The sequence below is a fragment of the Oncorhynchus nerka genome, linkage group LG25, assembly GCF_034236695.1.
Source record: "Oncorhynchus nerka isolate Pitt River linkage group LG25, Oner_Uvic_2.0, whole genome shotgun sequence".
Lineage (NCBI taxonomy): Eukaryota > Metazoa > Chordata > Actinopteri > Salmoniformes > Salmonidae > Oncorhynchus > Oncorhynchus nerka.
In genome coordinates, this window is record NC_088420.1 from 48,644,025 (window position 1) to 48,669,925 (window position 25,901).

The following is a 25,901-nucleotide window of genomic DNA, read 5'->3' on the forward strand; positions in this document are numbered from 1 at the left end:
CCCTCACCAAATCAACACGTCTCAAACTCCGAATCGGCTTAATATTCTGTGTGTGGCCCGGGATATTGGAAGCTATAGCCATAGGCCGAGATTCCGTAATGAGCCATTAACAATTAGTGGCCAGGATGAAAGACCCTCATTCCCGCTGTTTCCCCATATCTCCTGTGATGTTAAGGAAGTGCTTGTGTTCACCCTCATATTGTTTTCATTGAAAAAGACACCAAATGTATCTCACAGCAACACAATGTCCCACTATGCCTTGTCTTCCCTGCAGGGCCGAGCCCATTCTTCTCAGGATCAAGGAAGACAGAACGCGCATCGTCTCACCGTCGTTTGACAACATCAAGTATGACACGTTTGAGATCGAGGAGTATCCGCTGTCTGCTCAGGGCTTCGACTGGGAGCTGTGGTGTCGCTACCTGAACCCGCCCAAAGTCTGGTGGACCCAGTACAACCACACCGCCCCTATCAGGTCACTGTCAGCAAAGACTTAGGAATCAACAGTTGTCTTGTGCTATTTCACAGGCACTGTGTTGCATTGAGAAACCCTCACAATGTGTCTGTGGCTTATTTTATTTTAATAACAGAAAAGCTCTGACGAAGGCCGTGAGGCCCATACGTAAAGCTTATTAAAGAGCATTGATACTATCGAGCAGTGTGCGGGTTCCTTCTTTTTTCTCATCTTAATAACAGAACCAGTAAGAACAATGTGTGTAAACCTGTTGCATCAGTTTGATGTAGATCAAAGCTCTTGTTTTCTTTCTCCTGGTTGTTTTTAGACCACATGTTACTTAGTAACATGTGGGTAATCATCATTCTTGACAACAACAAAAAATAAACAGGTTTATTATTGAAAACATATCAAGAAATCAAATGTGGAAAATCTCCAGCTGAGCTCAGAGGTGTTACAAATACGCTAGAAAGTACTAGGAAGTAGTTCATAGAACCACTGCATAATTGACTGTTTCTCTCTTTTGATTTTGTACCAGGAGCCCAGCTCTTATTGGCTGTTTTGTGGTGGACAGGAAGTACTTTGAGGAGATTGGCCTATTGGATGAGGGAATGGAGGTCTATGGTGGAGAAAATGTGGAGCTTGGCATCAGGGTGAGTGGAGTGCAAAATAATTATAATCTGCTCAGTAATATGCCAAATCCTAACTTGAGATTGGTCCCCCATTGACATCTATGCTAAGAGTCAATAACAGCAACCAAAACTTAAAAACAGGAAGCAAACCAAAAAGTTGTGCAAAATAAAAACAGGGAAGAAAATAAACTTCTTTTTTTTTTTATCTAAATGGAGCGAGCCAATTAAAGGTGTTTAACCCTCTACATCTCTCAGCCAACTGGAGCCATGTGCCACCTGCTCTTAAATATCCCCTGTGCCAGCACAGGTGAAATGCCCTCTGACTAACGAGATGACAAGCCCGCACAGGTGTAACACATACTAATGAGGTGACACCAATTGGTGCACCTAAAGTCCTGAGGTCCAACCTCGAAATATAAATGGAAAAACCAAAACCTGTAACAATAATTTACACAACCTGAGTTACTACGTACAAACCCGGAATATCAATTTAGGATTTGGCCTATATTGAGGACTCTTGGACTCATTAGTGTGTGTAACAATCTGCTGCTGCTGTATGTGTGTCCCTGCTGCTGTATGTGAGTCCCTGCTGCACTGCTGTCTGTTGTTGGACGATACAGCCAGTCAGCTCAGCTCAGCCCCTCCCCGCCACATAGCGAGCTGAAACTCAACCAGCTCAGCGACTTGCACACTTCCAAAGAGCTAAAAGTACATCAAACGAACCCTTAGAAATGACTATGGGACATACAGTGGGGAGAACAAGTATTTGATACACTGCCGATTTAGCAGGTTTTCCTACTTACAAAGCATGTAGAGGTCTGTCATTTTTATCATAGGTACACTTCAACTGTGAGAGACCGAATCTAAAACAAAAAGCCAGAAAATCACATTGTATGATTTAAGTAATTAATTTGCATTTTATTGCATGACATAAGTATTTGATACATCAGATAAGCAGAACTTAATATTTGGTACAGGAACTACAGATATCATACGTTTCCTGTAGTTCTTGACCAGGTTTGCACACACTGCAGCAGGGATTTTGGCCCACTCCTCCATACAGACCTTCTCCAGATCCTTCCGGTTTCGGGGCTGTCGCTGGGCAATACGGACTTTCAGCTCCCTCCAAAGATTTTCTATTGGGTTCAGGTCTGGAGACTGGCTAGGCCACTCCAGGACCTTGAGATGCTTTTTACGGAGCCACTCCTTAGTTTCCCTGGTTGTGTGTTTCGGATCGTTGTCATGCTGGAAGACTCAGCCACGACCCATCTTCAATGCTCTTACTGAGGGAAGGAGGTTGTTGGCCAAGATCTGGCGATACATGGCCCCATCCATCCTCCCCTCAATACGGTGCAGTCGTCCTGTCCCCTTTGCAGAAAAGCATACCCAAAGAATGATGTTTCCACCTCCATGCTTCACGGTTGGGATGGTGTTCTTCTCATCCTTCTTCTTCCTCCAAACACGGCGAGTGGAGTTTAGACCAAAAAGCTTTATTTTTGTCTCATCAGCCCACATGACCTTCTCCCATTCCTCCTCTGGATCATCCAGATGGTCATTGGCAAACTTCAGACGGGCCTGGACATGTGCTGGTTTGAGCAGAGGGACCTTGCGTACGCTGCAGGATTTTAATCCATGACGGCGTAGTGTGTTACTAATGGGTTTCTTTGAGACTGTGGTCCCAGCTCTCTTTAGGTCATTGACCAGGTCCTGCCGTGTAGTTCTGGGCTGATCCCTCACCTTCCTCATGATCATTGATGCCTCATTGATGGTCTTGGCCATTGTGGAGAGGTTGGAGTCTGTTTGATTGAGAGTGTGGACAGGTGTCTTTTATACAGGTAACAAGTTCAAACACTTGCAGTTAATACAGGTAATGAGTGGAGAACAGGAGGGCTTCTTAAAGAAAAACTAACAGGTCTGTGAGAGCTGGAATTCTTACTGGTTGGTAGGTGATCAAATACTTATGTCATGCAATAAAATGCAAATGAATTACTTAAAAATCATACAATGTGATTTTTCTGGATTTTCTGGATTGTTTTAGATTCCGTCTCTCACAGTTGAAGTGTACCTATGATAAAAAAAAATTACAGACCTCTACATGCTTTGTAAGTAGGAAAACCTGCAAAATCGGCAGTGTATCAAATACTTGTTCTCCCCACTGTACATGCACACTCCACATTAGTGAGACCCACACAGTGCGTCTTGTGTGGGTATTTGTGCTTCCTTTCCCTTGCAGCTTTGTGGTCCTGTGGCATCAAGAGGGAAGGGAACAGCCTTCTCTTTGGTAGGTGTCAAAAATCCCTTCAATACTGGGTGTTAATATAATGATAATGGGTCATATCAGCTGTGGTTCAAGCTGTCACTCCATAGACTGTATCATACAGTAGCTTGTCTGATTGGCTAACTTCATCCTGCCGGAGGGTGAAATGTGCTCTCTAGCAACTATATTGCATTAGGGACCTGGCTGAATGGGAAATACTTATTGTGTGGAAATATGGCAAAAGTTTGAGGACTCTCTATATAATCCTATTGACTGAAATTATGGTATAGAAATCCATTGAATCGGAGGAGCATAAAGATCACAAGTATGCTGGAGTGACTTTTCAATACAGTACGGCAAAAGTTCAGGGACCGACCGATTTTATTGTTGAGTGTATGGCTAACTTGAAATCCTCTATGGAATGGCTTATCTGCGCTCTCTTAACAGAATCTATGTGCGCGGGTGCTTACATAATCACCTCTAATGTTGCAGATAACCGTTGTCAGTTATTATGTAAATGAGGCATTTTCTTGACAGAATCAGGAACTGCACATCTGTCCACTGGGCATTACATCCACCTTAATGAATAGTTGTATTTAGGCCCGCCAAAACAAGGAATGGAATTTTTCTGTTTTTCTACAGATTCTTCCTCCCTGGTACCCAATAACCACATGCTGTGCTTTAAGAAATACTTTATTTATAGATCTATCCTCATTATGTTTGTGTTTTATTTACTGCCATTTGATTATTTTAGCATTTTATCTCAGCAGGCAGACTTCACAATTTACAATGCATTTGTTAGTTAGGCTCCACTCAACATCTCAATTAGCACATTTTTCCTTTGAGCTCCTGACCAGGTTGTGTGTTGACTTTGACAATGAACGTCAGGGAAAAACCAGTCAGCACTCATAACTGATATATTTCTAGTCTCAGCCACTATTCGTCATACCTTCTACAGCCAGGTGTAATGTTGTCTGCAGATAGTTGTCTCCAGTCCAAAATTGTAGGCATGTGCCCCATTATAATCCCCATAAGAAGGATTTCTCTGAGAGAAGGAAAGGGAGAGTTCTTGAGGGCTCTACTCAGCAAGAGTACAGTGGGTGGATGAAATAAACATACAAACACACAAAGGCTGATATTATACAGTGAGGGGGAAAAGTATTTGATCCCCTGCAGATTTTGTACTTTTGCCCACTGACACAAAAATGATCAGTCTATAATTTTAATGGTAGGTTTATTTGAACAGTGCGAGCCAGAATAACAACAACAAAAAATCCAGAAAAACGCATGTTAATGAGGGAAATAAGTATTTGACCCCCTCTCAATCAGAAAGATTTCTGGCTCCCAGGTGCACACTCTTAAAGGGAGTGCTCCTAATCTCAGCTAATCTCACCTGTCCACAGAAGCAATCAATCAATCAGATTCCAAACCCTCCACCATAGCCAAGACCAAAGAGCTCTCCAAGGATGTCAGGAACAAGATTGTAGACCTACACAAGGCTGGAATGGGCTACAAGACCATCGCCAAGCAGCTTGGTGAGAAGGTGACAACAGTTGGTGCGATTATTCGCAAATGGAAGAAACGCAAAAGAACTGTCAATCTCCCTCGGCCTGGGGCTCCATGCAAGATCTCACCTTGTGGAGTTGCAATAATCATGAGAACTGTGAGGAATCAGCCCAGAACTACATGGGAGGATCTTGTCAATGATCTCAAGGCAGCTGGGACCATAGTCACCAAGAAAACAATTGGTAACACACTAAGCCGTGAAGAACTGAAATCCTGCAGCGCCCGCAAGGTCCCCCTGCTCAAGAAAGCACCTATACATGCCCGTCTGAAGTTTGCCAATGAACATCTGATTGATTCAGAGGACAACTGGGTGAAAGTGTTGTGGTCAGATGAGACCAAAATGGAGCTCTTTGGCATCAACTCAACTCGCCGTGTTTGGAGGAGGAGTAATGCTGCCTATGACCCCAAGAACACCATCCCCACCGTCAAACATGGAGGTGGAAACATTATGCTTTGGGGGTGTTTTTCTGCTAAGGGGACAGGACAACTTCACCGCATCAAATGGACGGGGCCATGTACCGTCAAATCTTGGGTGAGAACCTCCTTCCCTCAGCCAGGGCATTGAAAATGGGTCATGGATGGGTATTCCAGCATGACAATGACCCCAAACACACGGCCAAGGCAACAAAGGAGTGACTCAAGAAGAAGCACATTAAGGTCCTGGAGTGGCCTAGCCAGTCTCCAGACCTTAATCCCATAGAAAATCTGTGGAGGGAGCTGAAGGTTCGAGTTGCCAAACGTCAGCCTCGAAACCTTAATGACTTGGAGAAGATCTGCAAAGAGGAGTGGGACAAAATCCCTCCTGAGATGTGTGCAAACCTGGTGGCCAACTACAAGAAACGTCTGACCTATGTGATTGCCAACAAGGGTTTTTGCTACCAAGTACTAAGTCATGTTCTGCGGAGTGGTAAAATACTTATTTCCCTCATTAAAATGCAAATCAATTTATAACATTTTTGACATGTGTTTTTCTGATTCTTTTGTTGTTATTCTGTCTCTCACTGTTCAAATAAACCAACCATTAAAATTATAGACTGATCATTTCTTTGTCAGTGGGCAAACATACAAAATCAGCAGGGGATGAAATACTTTTGTCCCTCGCTGTACATTGTATGCTAAATAAAAGCTCCTCATAACGCTGTATAGTAAGTCGCTTTACAAAATATGGTGATTTGTAAAAGCCATTTGGTGGCGGTTGTGCACTTAAAAGCGTTCATACTATGAGTGTGGTAGCACCACAGTTGTCTGATGATTTGAGTGAGACGGGGCAGACAGTCAATATGTCACAGGTCATTTACTGACACTAGCTAGGTTTCTATCCATTTGGCGACAAATTTCCAAGCGAATATCCTAAAGTCTGCATGAAAACAATATTCGCATTTTCTCACCCTGTGAAGTTTATCATAACTTATTTCATCTGTAGCTTAATAAACTGCGTTCTTTCCCGAGTCGTAGTGGGAGGTACACAACAACATATCATCACGTGACTCCAAGTTTACTTTGATATTGTTAGTATATCAATATTTGCGCATAAATGCATTTACATAATACATTTTAATGACACAAAAAGTTTACCGACAAATTTGCTGTTTCAATCAGGCCTGTCGTAACATATTTTTATCCGACATGTACTTGCATAAAAAGGATGGAAATCTGGATACTGACTTCCTCCTTGTATCTAACCCTATGTGTACTACTGAGCTCTGAACACTTCCAGGGCTAGAACTCAGCTTCCTACCTATTTAAAAAATATATATTTTATTTTGACCATTTTTGTGTGTAACTTCAGGTATGGCAGTGTGGGGGCAGTGTGGAGGTCCTACCCTGTTCTCGGATAGCCCATATCGAGCGTGCTCACAAGCCCTACACTCAAGATCTGACTGCTCATGTGCGGCGGAATGCGCTGAGGGTGGCCGAGGTGTGGATGGACGAATACAAGAACCACGTTTACATGGCCTGGAACATTCCTCCACAGGTAAAGACCATAGCCTCCTGAGTTATTCCTGAAAATGCGACCTGGCCAGAAACTCCAGGCCCGAGTCATTTCAGTCTAAATGTGTATTCCATAAATGTTCTATGTAAAAAAAAATATTATAATAATAAATTGTCATGTGGGTATCCATGTGTCTCTTTCTAGGACTCAGGGATTGACATAGGGGACCTCACGGAGAGGAAGGCTTTGAGGAACAGACTGCAGTGTAAATCTTTCAGGTGGTTCTTGGCCAACATCTACTCTGAGATGAGAACCTACAGTGACACTGTTGCTTATGGAGTGGTGAGTATGTTATGACATTTTCATGTATTAAAGTCCCTTTTCCACTTGCGAAATCTCGAGGCATTTTGTCATTTAGAAAAAATGTCACGTGAGGACTAGTTTATCATCGGTATACTGACAATGTCAGTCATAAAACGTGATGCTATAGTGTGCATGGTGTGAGGCGTGCGTACTGTAAATGCTGATACAGTCTTTTGCAATATCTTAGCGAGAACATAAAACATTACTATCCTAGGAGTCCATTTCAAGCCACAGCTTGTGGACAATACCTCCACTGAAGCAAAGAAAGTTTGAAGATGCCTGAAATCAAAAAATAGGTCAGTTTTATTGAAGTATGAGTAATGACATTGTCCAAGAATAAGCTGCCCGCCCCTCTAACGCTTTGCTTGGTTGTTTGATGAGCACTTCACATCACAACTGTGTTTGAATTGTTTGATGCCAAACCATGACGCTACTGAGCATGTGTGGGAGTCAAGCTGTGCATGTGATTATGTTGGCAGCTATCAAAACAACTTGGTGAAACGCATATGAATACATATTTGACAGTGACCACTAAATCTCACATGATTGTTTTCTGAAAAATGAACATGGTAATCTGAAGTGCACTGTTGAGAATGACATTAACATAACAAGGACATTATTCCACAGTCATTTATTGAAAAATGACAGAATATAGAAAAATAAATAAGGCGTAGTAGAAAAGTGCATTTGTTATTTCTTTTTGTAGCTGTAGCTCTAAACCCTGCTCCAAACTGCACATTTCTCCTGACTCTCAATTTGTGGTCAAACAGATGCTGCAGGACTATTTTTGTCGCAATTATTTAGTGGAAAAAATGATTTCTTCCCTTGTTGATGTGAGGATAATGGAAGCCAATTGTTTACACTATTGTGTTTTGTCTTTCGAGGCTAACAGTAATTAGCCTAAAGTGCTTCCATTTGTCAAACTGTTCGTCACACAAACCAGTTTTGTGCTGTATCATTCTATTGTTAAAGGACTAATTATCCATTGGCATTTGCCAGATGGAAGAAGGCCGAGCTTAACGGCTTTTCAGAAAACAGATTGTCCATTAACGAGCTTCTGCGGTCTTAATCAGTCTCAGTCCCTCTTTCCTGGTTATTGCATTATTTTCCTCCTCTCTGTCTGTCTCTTCTCTTCCAGGTAAAGAACATGCTGAGGAATGACCTGTGTCTAGACCAGGGGCCTGACTCGGACAACATCCCCATCCTGTACCTCTGTCATGGGATGACACCACAGGTGAGTGCACTCTAACCCCTCTATCTGTAAGGTCACTCCCAACTCTGTCCTGGTCCTAACGCAAACACCACAGCAATTATTATTCCTGGGTCTTTTCCCCACTTACAAAATCAGATTGTTGCTCTAACTATGACTCGAGCTATTCATCCATGTTTCCTTGTCCGTTGAATGTAAAAGCTCTTGGAAAAGGTGTTTCTCAATGCCTTGTGCTTTTATACGACTTGTTCCTGTTACCTCTTTGGTAATGTGCTGGATTTTAACGCATCATAAACAATGAATGTCTGGCCGTCTACATAGTCACATTGCATAATTCATAATTGCAACAAGACAGTCTGGTACGGCATCTTGAGTTTTTCTGAGGACACTATGTTCCACTATTGCCGGAGAAGTCAATATAATCGACTGGTGCCTGAAAAGTTAAACCATAGATGGAAATCAATCTACACGGCTACTGTAGCTCTCCAAACTGCTGCACTTTCACTATTCTGTCTCGCTGTCGTTATACATTTTCATTTCCCCCCTGAGACGTACATTTGGCTCATGATCGATAACTGAATTAATATGTATAACACTTTCATGTGATTTTTTTGTTGTTGTTGTTGCTGAAACCCAAAATATGAGATTATCAATTGCGAAGGTGCTGAAGTCCAAAATGCAGTTGAGTTCTAGACAGTAACTCTACAGGAATGACTGTAGAATACAAACAGAGATGTTTTACATTGGGTATTCAGGCTGAATCCTGCCTCTGTACTATGATGGAGTGTTAGGGGTTAGGATAAGATACCATTGCACTCCATCAGTGTGTAAGCCTATACAAACTCTATCAGAGCATTATCTGGGTATGGATGGAGGTGAAAGGTGGTGTTGTAGCGTTGACTATCATTAAAAGTGAAGACTTCAATTATCAAACCAATTCTCTGTGTAATTATTCCGTAATTAAACAAATCACTGAATAGTAATTAACTAGGAAGTTGGGGCACCTTGGGAAAATGTTTGAGTCTAAATTTCCCGAATAGAACTCTTCAGATATTTTATCTTATCGATTACAGTCTTCTATTAATGTATTATTACCGGGGCAGTGGTCTGTCGCAGCCGGCCGCGACCGGAAGGCCCATGGGGCGGCACACAATTGGCCCAGCGTCGTCCGGGTTAGGGATGGTTTGGCCGGCAGGGATATCCTTGTCTCATCGTGCACTAGCGACTCCTGTGGCGGGCCTGGGCGCAGTACACGCTGACCAGGTTGCCAGGTGTACAGTGTTTCCTCCGACACATTGGTGCGGCTGGCTTCCGGGTTGGATGTGCATTGTGTCAAGAAGCAGTGCGGCTTGGTTGGGTTGAGTTTCGGAGGACGCATGGCTCTCGACCTTCGCCGTTCCCGAGTCCGTACTGGAGTTGCAGCGATGAGACAAGACTGTAACTACTACCAATTGGATACCACGAAATTGGGATGAAAAAGGGGTCAAATAATTTTAAAAATGTATTATTACCTCATCATTCCTGAACGTCGCAAACCCTTTATCTGCAATAATCTTAGCATCGTTCCATGACACCGATGTAAATGTCTGTGCTCACGGTGTGTGGTCACTGACTAGTTATAACTTTATATAAAAACCCAAACTCTCATTTAGAAGGCTAACATCACATTTAATCTTTTCAAAAGTATTCCTATACTCAATCATTTATTTTATACAACATTCAGATGCAATCGGGGCGGCAGGGTAGCCTAGTGGTTAGAGCGTTGGACTAGTAACCGAAAGGTTGCAAGTTGAATCCCCGAGCTGACAAGGTACAAATCTGTCGTTCTGCCCCTGAACAAGGCAGTTAACCCACTGTTCCTAGGCCGTCATTGAAAATAAGAATTTGTTCTTAACTGACTTGCCTAGTAAAATAAAAGGTAAAAAAATAAATAAAATAAAATAAATCCTCATTGAGAAGTGTATACAAAGAAATGAACAGTAATGTGTGTCTCCTGTCCTTCATGAGGTCACCAAATGAAACAAACTCAACATGATTGTCCCTTAAGTGTCCACGGACTACTCCAACTGCTTGGAATACAGAAATACTGTTCAATTATTCAACCTTTTTGATGTCCAAGTGTCTCTCTGTGTTCCACAGTTACATTCCAATCTTCATTACTACTGAGCCCAGAGGCAGTGTATTTTACGACCGCCATAAAGCGAGAGAGAGAGAGAGAGAGAGAGAGAGGGCACTGTAGAGCGGACCCACTGCAACCTGATCCTTCAGATCTTCTCAGGAGAGTTATGACAGTGGTGAATGTCATTGACCATGAACCATCAACCAATCAGAGTGATGGCTTGTCTACTATGGAGGAGGTAGAAGAGTATTTCCTGTGGGAACGGATGGTCTGCCATGCCACTAGGAAATGTCTCGCCTCCAGTAGCGATGTGTGGATAAAATCTCTGGGGAAGCCAAGCCAGAAAAAAAGCCATATTACAACCGATGTGTTGTGAAAATTGCGTCGTTTGCTCTGTAACCTTTTAGCCCTATATCATGGTGGCAAGGCATATGAAGTAAGGCCCATACAATAAGATGACAGTGGCAGAATGAATCAACCACACCTTTTGTTTCATCACAAAGCCTGAAGGCAACCTATGTTCAGTGAAGTCCACAAAGCAATTAGCTTTTAACAAAGTTACTTGACCTTCAGCATGGTCAAGCAAGTTAATGTTACCCCCTGAAATACAACCTTTTGATTTTGTTCATTTTAAGACTTATTGTTTGGAACAATGTACTCTACATGTACATCACATTTCCAGAATGGGCTCTGTGCTAATTCTGAAGTTATGAGACATTTTATTAGCACTACCAACACAGTGAATGGTAAATATATTCAAAGTGAAGTCTCTCTGCTGGTGATTTGCTGAATGTGCAATCCTAAGTGAGACTTGTGATTTGGTTAATTACCTATTATGTAAATCTAAGTATAAAATGGGTTATATCAATAAAAGTACCAGAGCCCCCCCAGGAAATGTGATGTTTGAAGGGTATATTGTTCCAAATATAATTTCTTTAAGTAAGAAATATCAAAAAGGGTCATTTTATGATATTTTTTATTGAATAAATGAATGTCAACGTTTTTATTTCAGAATCTAGACATAATACATATTTGAGAGAACATTATAAGGAGTATATTGATACCAAGATGTTGTCTGTATACTGCACGGTTCACAGATCATAGGGTCTTATAGGAGGCATGTAGGTATAGAAAATATCTAAAATGGCCGCTTAAAAAAAATCTAATGTATGGTTTGTGATGCAAATGTAAAAAGCATGTCTAACATCCTTCCACCCAATTAAGTTTCTATGTGAAAATTGCTAAAACAACAATCTGAGATACCAAAAATATTTTTCGCTCCAGTTGGCATGGAATCGCCCCATTAGATCTGGTGTTACCTAGGAGACCAGACTAGACTGTGTGGAGATATGGAGAAAATCCCAATTGGCACTGCACTGGGTGGGAGAAACCTTTTAGGGATCCATATTTCTTATCAAAGGATCTTATCAAAGAGCACTCTACAGGTTACTGCAGAGAGTGAAAGGGAGACCGAACTACAGAAAAAACACTGAAAGAAATGTGTAATTCTGCCTTGACTGGTTTGATCTATACTGTAGTACTACCAAAGGTGGTATCAAGGCACACAAGGCGAGACACAAATGCAGATGGTTGGAGTCTTACAATGTTTATTAATCCAAAGGGGTGGTTGTTTTCAGTCGTCTGTTACACACTTGTTGAAAGTTACTTTGGCATCTTTGCTAATTAACTTTAGATGCATTGATATGATATATCTGTGTGAAATTAGTTTCATAATGAAGGATTGAGAGTTGGCTCGGATAATTGACAGCACCATCTCTTCCTTGCCTAGCATATGAACAGAAAAGTGACTCAGGAGGAGAAAGATGTATACATATTTGCAATGAAGTCCTTGCTGAGTTAATTGAAGAGGGATTAGTACATGTTGGCTGTGTAATGTACAAATCCTGACAGTTACTGGAGTGCTACAAACACATGTTTTGTTCTTCTATACTTGTGGGGACCTAAAATTGTTTTCCACTCAAAATATTTTTTTCCTTAACCTGAACCATACTTTGGGGTTTTGGCAATTAGACCCTTTGATCTACTTTCCCAGAGCAGAGTCAGATGAACTCGTGGATACAATTTTTATGTCTCTGTGTCCAGTATGAAGGAAGTTAAAGATGGTACTGGCTGGCAAAACTAACTAGTGTTAGCATAATGACTTCCAGTCATTGCGCTTACACTAGTTCGCAATTGCGCTAGCAACTTCCTTCAAACTGCACGCAGAGACATAAAAATGGTATCCACGAGTTCATCTGACTCTGGGGAAGTAGATTTCCAAAATCCCTTTAACCCAAACCCTAAACCTAACTCCTAACCATAAATCCAACCCCTAAGTTTAAAATAGCCTTCGTCATTATTGGGATGTGAGAAATGTCCCCATGAGGGAGAATTTTACTTGTTTTACCACCCTTATGGGACCTTTGGGGGATTTTCGGTCCCCACAAGGATATAAGAACCAATACGCACACAATTCTTGACATTTAACCTAATGAAGCATCATATGTACAGTAGCTCAGTAATAGAAAGCAGGAGCTCCTGTGCTATCAACTTCAGCCTGCTGAAAAACAAAGAGGAACATTAATAAAGAGCTCTCTGCTAACACAAGGGCCTTTTGTTCTAGCCCATCGCTCTGAATTACTTTCCGTCTGTCTGTTATTCCAGAATTGTTACATTTAACAGAAACGTTCCATCGGGATTGAGTCTCTTCTCGCAATGAATACGCAATGAGATTTTTATATGTTAGGGATTGACATGCTCCCTTTCTATTCCTCGTACAGAGAGGCCTTTGTTCCACACGGCTCAGTGTAAAAAATGTAGAAGTTATTTTCGATGAATCTTAAAGAGACTGAAATGCTGTGGTATCGGTAACAATATGAGTGTAGGCCAGAATAAGTGTATTGAAATCTTAAAGATAATGGATATCATATATGCTTCTGTAATAGAGTCGTCTCCGCAATATTGTGCAGTGCATTGGGACAATATATTCAGAGCCCTTCACTTTTGTTTACGTTACAGCCTTTATTCTAAAATGGATTACTTTTTTTTTTATCCTCATCACTCTACACACAATACCCCATCATGACAAAGTGAAAAGGGGAAGAAAAATCTCTAATTTGGTCTCATCAGACCAAAGGACAGATTTCCGGTCTAATGTCCATTGCTCGTGTTTCTTGGCACAAGCAAGTCTCTTCTTATTAGTGTCCTTTAGTAGTGGTTTCTTTGCAGCAATTCGACCATGAAGGCCTGATTCACGCAGTCTCTTCTGAACAGTTGATGTTGAGATTTGTCTGTTAATTAATTGAACACTCTGAAGCATTTATTTGGGTGGCAATTTCTGAGGCTGGTAACTAATGAACTTATCCTCTTCAGCAGAGGTAACTCAGTCTTCCTTTCCTGTGGCGGTCCTCATGAGAGCCAGTTATATCATAGAGCTTGATGTTTTTTGCGACTGCACTTGAAGAACATTTCTTGAAATGTTCTGTATTGACTGACATTCATGCCAAAGGAGTGATGGACTGTTGTTTCTCTTTGCTTATTTGAGCTGTTCTTGCCATAATATGGACTTGGTATTTTACCAAATAGCCCTACCTTCTGTATACCACTCCTACCTTGTCACAACACAACTGATTGGCTCAAGTGCATTAAAAAGGAAAGAAATTCTACAAATGACCTATATTTTCTATAAACAAGGCACACCTGCTAATTGAAATGTGTTCCAGGTGACTACCTCATGAAACTGGTTGAGAGAATGCCTTGATGACAACTTTGCCAATTCTTTGCAAAGGATGGCTACTTTCAAGAATCTCAAATAAATAAATGTTTTAAACTTTTTTGGTTACTACATGATTCCATATGTGTTACTTCATAGTTTTGATGTCTTCACCAAAATTATACAATGTAGAAAATAGTAAAAATAAATAAAAACCCTGGAATGAGTAGGTGTCCAAACTTTTGACTTGTACAGTATGTCAACCATCTGAATGAAAAACAGTCCGTCTTTAGAGACAGAGAAAATATTTATTTAAGCAGCCCTTATACTTTAGAAAAACCTCGCTTTAAAGCACTGAAGACAATGATTTATGTTTTCGTCTGACTTTGGAATATAAATCTGAGTTATTTTACATATAAACAAACTATTCTTCCAGAATGACTTCACACGTATTCAAAAAGCAAATAATTGATCACAACTGGGATCAAAATATGAACTTTCTTATTGAAAAATGTCACATCAATCCTCTTTTTTTTCCCCCAGGCAGTTTTCACTGAACTTGTTTTCTGCTCAGAAGGAGATGGTGCATCAACTAAGTCAAATGTGTGAAAATAACACCCTTTTTCAGTTTTCTGAGGTATTGTGAAAGGGGAATGTGAAATTAAGACATGAAAATGGTTGTCATTTCATTAAGTCAAGCTCGTTTCAAAGACAACTCCATTGAGGCCCATTAAGACAGGGTGCAATCTTATCAACAACAGATTAACATAATCACATGGTCCCTGAACCTTGCATCGAGATATGGAGTTACTGTATCTCTCCCTAGAAAAATCCATTGAAACCAGTGAATGTTTACAGCACAAATATCTTACAATCATGGGATGCAGCTGTACATAATATTCACATTATTGTGAAAAACGAGATGCAGAGCTTGATCTCATTTATGGCACACAGAGTTTAGTTGAAAGGAGAGAAAAATATGCACATCCAACTAAATGCACAGCAAGAGGACTTTTGATATCATTATAATAATCAAATAAATGCTTTTTTTTATCACCCAGAGACTGACAAAGAGATATCAAAGGCAAAATATCCTGCAACACCACAAATGTCATTTATTTGATCTGGTGTCCATGCAGATTGTCGTATGTGGGGAAAGACGCATAGAGTGCTTAAAACATGAACCACGGAACACAGGAGTTGCATTAGACATAATGATATCAAAAGTCCTCTTGCGCTGCATTTTTCCCAGGCAAAGCACAACTTGTCCTTTCTCCCCTATCTGGGCATTGAACATGTGAAAATGCCATGTGGGGGGGGGGGGATATTGACAATTTCCTCCTTAGACGAGTCCTTTTGGATACATTTCCTCAACACTCTGTCTTCAAGAGGTCTAAATGAGGAACTAGACGTAAAATATTTTCTATAAAATGTGTTCTGCTCATAGGGTGTGCTGTTCTCCCATTTTCCCTGTATATCATATTGTATACAAAATGATCTATATTAGCCTACTTGACATGGATAAAAAAAAAGTACGATCCAACTCGGATCGAAAGGCATCTGATTTAAATCACCATGGGAGCATACCAGAGTTGCAGACACAGAATGTAGTTACCATGATGACTTTCCATTCTCTCTCATCACCTGTATGCTAGTGCTATCTGGAATACTTGATGTCCCTACCCTAAACCCTAACCTTAACCCCTTACCTTAATCCTTACCTAACCAAAACCCCCTTAACCGTTTGAAATGTCAACTTCTATGGGGTGATGTCAGAGTTGGGAGATCCCAAAGAATCTATTTAGACTTCCTCTCCTGTATGACTTCTGTATGAGTGATGTGGGGTGTCTGTGGTTGGACTCAGATATGTGTGGGTGTGGGATGATGTTTAAGGCACGTGTTACAAGATGGGTCAGTGTTAATGCGTGTATGTATGCCACAAAAATATAAATGCAACATGTAAACACTTACTGAAAAAACAGGCTTCTGACAAACAGTTGTGGCAAGCCTTTGACCAATTTGCCTCAAATTTGCGACAAGCTCATATTTTCACATGCAAATTAGTTTTGTGGCAAATGGTTGCTGTACATTTGCGGCAACTTGTGAACTTCTGGGAAACTTGTGGCGAACATTCTGTTTGTTGTAAACTCAGTATGAATATGCAAATTAGATCACATTTTTGGTTACTGTGTGTTAAACAACATTGGAATGTATCTACAGTGCATTTGGAAAGTATTCAGACCACATTACTTTTTCCACATTTCATTACGTTACAGCCTTATTGTAAAATAGATTTTAAAAATCTAAAGTAAAAGCAAAAACAGATTTTTAGAAATTCTTTAAAATTAATTTTAAAAATCTAAACTTAAACCATATTTACAGAAGTTTTCAGACCCTTTAATCAGTAATTTGTTGAAGCATCTTTTTGCCGGCAACTACAGCCTCAAGTCTCCTTGGGTATTATGATGCTACAAGCTTGGCACACCTGTATTTGCGGAGTTTCTCAAATTCTTCTCTGCAGATCCTCTCAAGCTCTGTCAGGTTGGATGGGGAGCATCACTGCACAGCTATTTTCTCTCCAGAGATGCTCGATCTGGTTCAAGTCTGGGCTCTGGCTGGGCCACTCAAGGACATTCAGACTTGTCCCGAAGCCACTTCTGCGTTGTCTTGGCTGTGTGCTTCGTGTAATTGTCCTGTTGGAAGGTGAACCTTCACTCCAGTCTGAGGTCCTGAGTGCTCTGGAGCAGGTTTTCATCAAGGATCTCTCTGTACCTTTCTCCGTTCAACTTTCCCTCAATCCTGACTAGTCTAAACATCTCCACAGCATAATGCTGCCACCACCATGCTTCACCGTAGGGATGGTGCTAAGTTTCCTCCAGATGTGATGCTTGGAATTCAGGCCAAAGGTCAGAGCGAACATCAGGTTCTTGGTCACCTCCCTGACCAAGGCTCTTCTCCTCCGATTGCTCAGTTTGACTGGGCGGCCAGCTCCAGAAAGAGTGTTGGTGGTTCCAAACAAATTATATTTAATTATGATGAAGGCCACTGTGTCCTTTGGGATCTTCAATGCTGCAGACATTTTTTTGTTACCCTTCCCCAGATTTGTATCTCGACACAGTCCTGTCTCGGTGCTTTACAGACACTTCCTTCAACCTCATGGATTTTGCTCTGACATGCACTGTCAACTGTGGGACTTTATATAGATAGGTGTGTGCATTTCCAAATCATGTCCAAGTGGACTCCAATCTGGTTGTAGAAACATCTCAAGGATGATCAATGGAAACAGGATACACCTGAGCTCAATTTCGAGTCTCATAGGAAAGGGTCTGAATACTTATGTAAGTAAGGTATATACATTTTTTTTTTTTTACATTTGTAAAGATTTATAAAAAAAACTGTTTTTGCTTTGTCATTCTGGGATATTGTGTGTAGATTCAGGGGAAAAAATATATTTAATCAATTTTAGAAGAAGGCTGTAACAAAATGTGGAAAAAGTAAAGGTCTGAACACTTTCCAAATGCACTGTAAATAAACCAAATAATGACTTAATATGAACTTACTTCACAGAGAAAAAAAATAAACCATAGTAAATGTAGTAAATATACTTAACAACATGCATTCAATGTCTCAAATAAATCCAATACAATTTGAAATAATTTGCGTGGTAATGAAGAAAATAGCAAAGACTGAATATTTTTTTACATGGGAGAAATGTGAACAATATGGGGATGTTGACCGTAGGCTGTTTTAAAGGGACAACTACATAATTAATTATGAGCCAGGTGATAACTGAGCAATAGATTAAGAATGGAAGTTTAAAAGATAATTAACAACATTTGAATATTTAAAACAACAAAAAATGAAATCAAACCCAGTCTAGAACTATTGCCTTTTGAGTGAACTTTGGAGATGGCTGCCCTGAAACTATCAGAAAACAAAATTAGGATACTGAAAACAATCAGTGAATTTTTTTATATTTTGGCATCTTAAAAGGTAGAAATTGGGTTGTGACAAACCCAGCACATTGGGTTGTGACAAACCCAGCACATTGGGTTGTGACAAACCCAGCACATTGGGTTGTGACAAACCCAGCACATTGGGTTGTGACAAACCCAGCACATTGGGTTGTGACAAACCCAGCACATTGGGTTGGGGGATTGACCCAGCACATTGGGTTGGGGGATTGACCCAGCACATTGGGTTGGGGGATTGACCCAGCACATTGGGTTGGGGGATTGACCCAGCACATTGGGTTGGGGATTGACCCAGCACATTGGGTTGGGGGATTGACCCAGCACATTGGGTTGGGGGATTGACCCAGCACATTGGGTTGGGGGATTGACCCAGCACATTGGGTTGGGGGATTGACCCAGCACATTGGGTTGGGGGATTGACCCAGCACATTGGGTTGGGGGATTGACCCAGCACATTGGGTTGGGGGATTGACCCAGCACATTGGGTTGGGGATTGACCCAGCACATTGGGTTGGGGGATTGACCCAGCACATTGGGTTGGGGGATTGACCCAGCACATTGGGTTGGGGGATTGACCCAGCACATTGGGTTGGGGGATTGACCCAGCACATTGGGTTGGGGGATTGACCCAGCACATTGGGTTGGGGGATTGACCCAGCAGCTGGGTAATTTATGTAATCCTAATTTCAATTTTTCTTGAATATTTTTGCTTACTCTACCATCCCACCCCCTCACAATCAATATACAATGTTGAATTTCAAATAATGAATTTCTATTGCCTGCATTTCAGAACATACATTGAAACAAAGCCCTAATGTCTATTTATTACACTGAACAAAAATATAAACGCAACATGCGACAATTTCTAAGATTTTACTGAATTACAGTTCGTATAAGGAAATCAGTCAATTGTCATTCATTAGGGCTTAATCGATGGATTTCGCATGACTGGGAATAAAGACATCCATCTGTTGGTCACAGATACCTTTAAAAAAAAGGTAGGGGCTTGGACCAGAAAACCAGTCAGTATCTGGTGTGACCACCTCAGGATCTCGTCACGGTACTGTATCTCTGTGCATTCAAATTGTCATTGATAAAATGCAATTGTGTTCATTGTCCGTAGCTTATGCCTGCCCATACCGTAACCCCACCGCCACCATGGGACACTTCACAACATTGACATCAGCAAACCGCTCGTCCACACGACACCATATACGCTGTCTGCCATTTGCTGGGACAGTTGAAACCGGAATTAATCTGTGAATTGTACACTTCTCCAGCGTGCCATTGAAGGTCAGAATTTGCCCACTGAAGTCCGTTACGACACCGAACTGCAGTCAGGCCAAGATCCTGGTGAGGACGACGAGCACGCAGGCGAGCTTCCCAGTTTGTGCAGAAATTATTTGGTTGTGCAAACCCACAGTTTCATCAGCTGTCCGGGTGGCTGTTTTCAGACCATCCCGCAGTTGAAGAAGCCAGATGTGGAGGTCCTGGGCTGGCTTGGTTACACGTGGTCTGCGTTTGGGAGGCCAGTTGGACGTACTGCCAAATTCTCTAAAACGAAGATTGGAGTTGACTTATGGTAGAGAAATTAACATTCAATTCTCTGACAGCTCTGGTGGACATTCCTGCAGTCAGCATGCCAATTGCACACTTCCTCAAAACTTGAGACATCTCTGGCATTGTGTTGTGTGACACAACTACACATTTTAGAGTAGCCTTTTATTGTCACCAGCACAAGGTGGACCTGTGTAATGATCATGCTGTTTAATTAGATTCTTAATATGCCACACCTGTGAGGTGGAAGGATTATCTTGGCAAAGGTGAAATACTTACTAACAGGGATGTAAACAAATAAGCTTTTTGTGCATATGGAACATTTCTGTGATCTTTTTTTCAACTCATGAAACATGGGACCAATAATTTACATGTTGCGTTTAATTTTTTTGTTCAGTATATTTCACAAGATACTATTTCATAAGCTAAGCTATAAGAATGCTTATTAGAATTGATTCATATTCTCTAAGGTCCAAACATCAGACTAAATCCTCAGTTGAACTTGGTGTGCACACACAGATTGCAATCGGAGAAAAACAAAGCATGCGTGTGTGTGTGATATTGTCTGTCTTAAGTGGTATTAACACAGATCTGTCTGATAGCTCTGATGCCAGAGCTAATCAATAGATAATCACATTCTTTGGCACACTTCGGATATCTTAGGTGACAGCACACACACGCACACCATGCTGTTTTGCCATACAATAATGGTCTACATTTGGATAGAGTTAAAACATTGTTACACAGAACAAGTGTAAAATATTACATTTGAATGTCACTCTACTAAGAACAGACTAATGACTCATTACTTAATAAGTGTATTTCGTTCATAAAGCACTTTTCACAATCTCCAAAATCTACCATTTGTATTAAAAGTAAATTGGTGTGAAAGAATGAAAGCATACCAGAATGCGCTTCAGTGATTGAACTAAAGGAAAACGAGCCACAATCTGTACAATAGGCAAAAAGCAGGAACAAAGGCATAGAAAAGCTAACTATAAAATCAAACACATAATAGGACACATCCAGTGCCCCATTCAGTGTATCTTGCTCCAATGCCAGTCCACTAATGACTGCAAACACCTGTGAGCAGTTCCCAAGAGCCAACACAAATGGGTCTGGTCACCTCCACCTTAGTGAAATCATGTGATTTTTTTTTAGAATATAAGGACTTGTGCAAACCATGGAGGTACACTGACAATGCCACCACACACAATTAATTTAGTATATTTTATAGCCATTTACATCAACATCCAATCCTTGTTTGATGCCTACATCTTTCATTCATTTGAGGCTGGGGCTCAAAGGTTAATTTACACAACACTAACCACGTTTCCAGTCAACCATTTCATGCAGATGAATTCTGACGCATGAAAAAAGTCACGACTGGGCTGATGGAAACATGAAATTCCGGTACACTTCTATAAATGGCTGAAGACTTTTTCTTTTTTTGACATGGTGGGATATTTTTGTGTCATTTTAAATGAATTGTGCGAGAAATGGCGGTGGAAACTCACGCGATGATATGTTGTGGTCCTCCCACTACGACTCGGGAAGCATGCAGTTTATTAGGCTTCAGATTAAATAAAAGGTAGGAAGCAACACTGGATCAGTCTTCAAGGTCAAAAAACATTTCTTTGCCAGCCCAGGCTAGTTAATCCTAGAAAAAATAATCAAATTAAAGTCTGTTTTTGTGAAAATGACCCACCATGCCTGGAGTATCCAGCAGACGCGGATACTCTCTGACTATCTCGACTGTCTTGGCCCCATTCTGTCTGGTCCACTGAGCCCTCTGGATCACGGCCTCCTTTGTGTACTCTGCAACCTGGTTTGCCGGCCAGATGTTCAGCCACTTGGTCATCTGGGCTACCCTCTCACATTTTGACTGTTGTGAGCACAAAGTATTCAATGAATTATAAATTCCTTTTAACAATCAGTTTTCAAAATACATAAATCTTTCAACATGTACCTGACAAGACCCAGCTACTGCTCAAGCTTGGTGTGTCCACAGTCCTAAGTATTCATGTCTGTGTCTCGAGGACTTCCCCTCGTGTATAAAGAAAAAGGTGTCATTTACAGAATACTCACTGCATGTAAGATTTTTACAGTGCCTTGCGAAAGTATTCGGCCCCCTTGAACTTCGCGACCTTTTGCCACATTTCAGGCTTCAAACAAAGATATAAAACTATTTTTTTTTGTGAAGAATCAACAACAAGTGGGACACAATCATGAAGTGGAATGACATTTATTGGATATTTCAATCTTTTTTAACAAATCAAAAACTGAAAAATTGGGCGTGCAAAATTATAGATTATTAGATTGCAAATGGAATAGACAACAGGTGGAAATTATAGGCAATTAGCAAGACACCCCCAACAAAGGAGTGGTTCTGCAGTTGGTAACCATAGACCACTTCTCAGTTCCTATGCTTCCTGGCTGATGTTTTGGTCACTTTTGAATGCTGGCGGTGCTTTCACTCTAGTGGTAGCATGAGATGGAGTCTACAACCCACACAAGTGGCTCAGGTAGTGCAGCTCATCCAGGATGGGACATCAATGTGAGCTGTGGCAAGAAGGTTTGCTGTGTCTGTCAGCGTAGTGTCCAGAGCATGGAGGCGCTACCAGGAGACAGGCCAGTACATCAGGAGACGTGGAGGAGGCCGTATGAGAGCAACAACCCAGCAGCAGGACCGCTACCTCTGCCTTTGTACAAGGAGGAGCAGGAGGAGCACTGCCAGAGCCCTGCAAAATGACCTCCAGCAGGCCACAAATGTGCATGTGTCTGCTCAAACGGTCAGAAACAGACTCCATGAGGGTGGTATGAGGGCCCGACGTCCACAGGTGGGGGTTGTGCTTACAGCCCAGCACCGTGCAGGACGTTTGGCTTTTGCCAGAGAACCTCCAAGATTGGCAAATTCGCCACTGGCGCCCTGTGCTCTTCACAGATGAAAGCAGGTTCACACTGAGCACGTGACAGAGTCTGGAGATGCCGTGGAGAACGTTCTGCTGCCTGCAACATCCTCCAGCATGACCGGTTTGGCGGTGGGTCAGTCATGGTGTGGGGTGGCATTTCTTTGGGGGGCCGCACAGCCCTCCATGTGCTCGCCAGAGGTAGCCTGACTGCCATTAGGTACCGAGATGAGATCCTCAGAACCCTTGTGAGACCATATGCTGGTGCGGTTGGCCCTGGGTTCCTCCTAATGCAAGACAATGCTAGACCTCATGTGGCTGGAGTGTGTCAGCAGTTCCTGCATGAGGAAGGCATTGATGCTATGGACTGGCCCACCCGTTCCCCAGATCAGAATCCAATTGAGCACATCTGGGACATCATGTCTCGCTCCATCCACCAACGCCATGTTGCACCAGACTGTCCAGGAGTTGGCGGATGCTTTAGTCCAGGTCTGGGAGGAGATCCCTCAGGAGACCATCCGCCACCCCATCAGGAGCATGCCCAGGCGTTGTAGGGAGGTAATACAGGCACGTGGAGGCCACACACACTACTGAGCCTCATTTTGAATTGTTTTAAGGACATTACATCAAAGTTGGATCAGCCTGTAGTGTGGTTTTCCACTTTAATTTTGAGTGTGACTCCAAATCCAGACATCCATGGGTTGATAAATTTGATTTCCATTGAGAATGTTTGTGATTTTGTTGTCAGCACATTCAACTATGTAATGAAAAAAGTATTTAATAAGAATATTTCATTCATTCAGATCTAGGATGTGTTATTTTAGTGTTCCCTTTATTTTTTTGAGCAGTGTAGTTGTACAAAGGCAAGGGAGTGAGGAAAGCGCATAATAGAGGCGTTAGTAGTTTCGAGGTTAGAAAGGCAGGCTGATATTCGAAACCCCAAGCTGCCTGCAGGGAAATTGGCAAAGAGTGATCCGTCAGGAAAAAGGTTTGCCAGCTACAATATCTCTGGATACTAACTACTGCCGTTGTGCCTTTTAAGCAAGGCTCTTTGTCCCTAAGTGCCCATTGAGCTGCTCCCAGCCTGTAATATGTGTGTATTGTGTGTCAGGTTGGTCACTGTGACAGAATGTCTGTGAAATTACCAGTAAACCAAGTATGGTGAAATGAATGCCAGACAATCTATGGTAGCTGTGCATGTACTGTAACTAGTCCCAAAGTGGCTGCATGGTTGTTAAGAGGCTCTGGTGAAGTTTAATGTTTCATGTTTCCATTAAGGCTGTACTATTGGTTATCAATGACAATGTGGAAGATGCTGTTTTTTCACAGGGTCAATGAAAATCAGTGTTTCTTTCCATCCCTAAGCTCTGTCCCCACTCTCAAAAATACATTTCTCACTTTTACTTACTTTGGAATCAGAGGCCAGGTTCCACTCATTCAGTTAATCTTTACGTTGTTGTCCATTCATTGGCCTTGACCTCTGCATTTAAGTACAGAAATATTAGAAACATAGCTAGCTAGCTCAACTAAAATTTAAGGTAAACTCTAACGTTAGCTAGCTAATAGAATTTGCATCCATCTTCCTCAACTTCACAAGTTCGACTAATACTCCCACTGTCAGAAACCACTGAAAACCAGTACAGTAACACTAGCTAACTCAATCAATCACCATGCAAGCATGAGACAAGCCAGCATATAGCTTGGTTAAATTAACCCAGATCAAGAATATGTCAAATCTAACCATGTTAACTTAGCTAGCTAGCCAGCTAACATGTGAAACAATGTCCGAGACAGTCCAGAAGAAGTGTCAGCTATTAGCACAGAAAATCTAGGTAACGCTACCTACCTGATTATGATAGGACAACCTATAACCTGAATTACCATCAAATGTATAATTCGTAACGTTCTTTTGCATACCGTTTTCAAGGATTTCATTCAGCCAAAACACGAAATAACAATTGCCGGTTTCCACTCGTCAGTCACTGAATCGCATTAGAACTAGAATACTTGCAAGTATTCTGTGAACATCATGCGCTTGTGGCAGGAGAATTAACCCACTGGCTGGGTCAAATATCCATTGCCCAACCTTAATGACCCAGCACCAACAACCCAAACTTGATGTAGTTACAGAAAACAACACAACTATTGACCCAATGCCTGCAATCCAGCAATTGGGTCATCCAAACAACCCAACTTACATCTCAAAGCCATGCATGCAAGAAGCCTTGACCTGTCTGGTGCACATATATTTCTCAGTTTTCAGTTTGATTGAAGGCCTCAATCTGTATTTTTGCCTTGTAACTGATTGCTTCTAGAAAGAGAGAAGGAACAACACATCATGAAGATAAGCTGGCTACTAGTTTAAGGTCTCTGTGACCAACAGATGCATATCTGTATTTCTGAGTCATGTTGCTAACTATAGTGATGTCCCCTCTCTCTTCACTCCCCATCCCAGCTGCTAGGGTTAACCTCATTGCTCAGCCCACACTGAGAAACCTCTTCATCACATATGCAGACAACATGGCTATTTTATTCAGCACAGCTGTTGTCTCTGTCCTGCCACCACCTCTTCACTGTTAGAACAGGTGGGGCTGCCAAACACCAGCAATTAGGATGTCCCACTACAATTAAGCCTCTGTAAATAATCACTCCACTAGATTCCTCTTTCTTATCGGAAAGCATTTTAATGTGGCTGGCTGTGTGAAAGAGATGGCCACTGTCATGGTCAGCGACGATTTTGAATGATATTTGTCATTTTTGTGCATTAGATTGCACAGCAAACTATGTTTAAACTATATTTGTGTCTAATCCTCCTCTCACCCAGTATATCATAATTGTGAATGTATTTGTCAATCCTTGAATGAGTGCATGCCACAAACCGTTGTACAGGAATAACAGGTTTGCTATGTACCAACAAGTGCAGTACCTACATTGTAGTTTCACTTTACTGATGTAACTACCATGTAATTGGATGATATTAGGGACACTTATTGTAACGTGAAACCACAATTTGTATTGGAAAAATGTCCATCAATGTATGCATTTTTATGAATTCCTTTCTACTACTTGCTGTTTTGAATTACAATGTTTTTTGTGAAGTGTGTAAACACTTCAAGCTGTGGCTTTATTACAATAAACACCATTAGGACCTATCAAAGGACCTGGCAGGTAACGCAGGACAGAGTCCTCTCTTCACAGGCATTCAGACTAATGAGATT

General features: G+C 41.5%; 1 protein-coding gene across 1 annotated transcript in view; it reads left to right on the forward strand.

The window, feature by feature from the left end:
* galnt18a (UDP-N-acetyl-alpha-D-galactosamine:polypeptide N-acetylgalactosaminyltransferase 18a) overlaps positions 1–25,901 on the forward strand; it is an 89,462-nt gene that overhangs the window by 30,919 nt on the left and 32,642 nt on the right. The window contains exons 5-9 of the mRNA XM_029634723.2: positions 275–472; positions 990–1,104; positions 6,696–6,881; positions 7,044–7,181; positions 8,341–8,436. Of these exons, the coding sequence (XP_029490583.1) occupies positions 275–472; positions 990–1,104; positions 6,696–6,881; positions 7,044–7,181; positions 8,341–8,436 (733 nt within the window). The remainder of the gene's footprint in view (positions 1–274; positions 473–989; positions 1,105–6,695; positions 6,882–7,043; positions 7,182–8,340; positions 8,437–25,901) is intronic.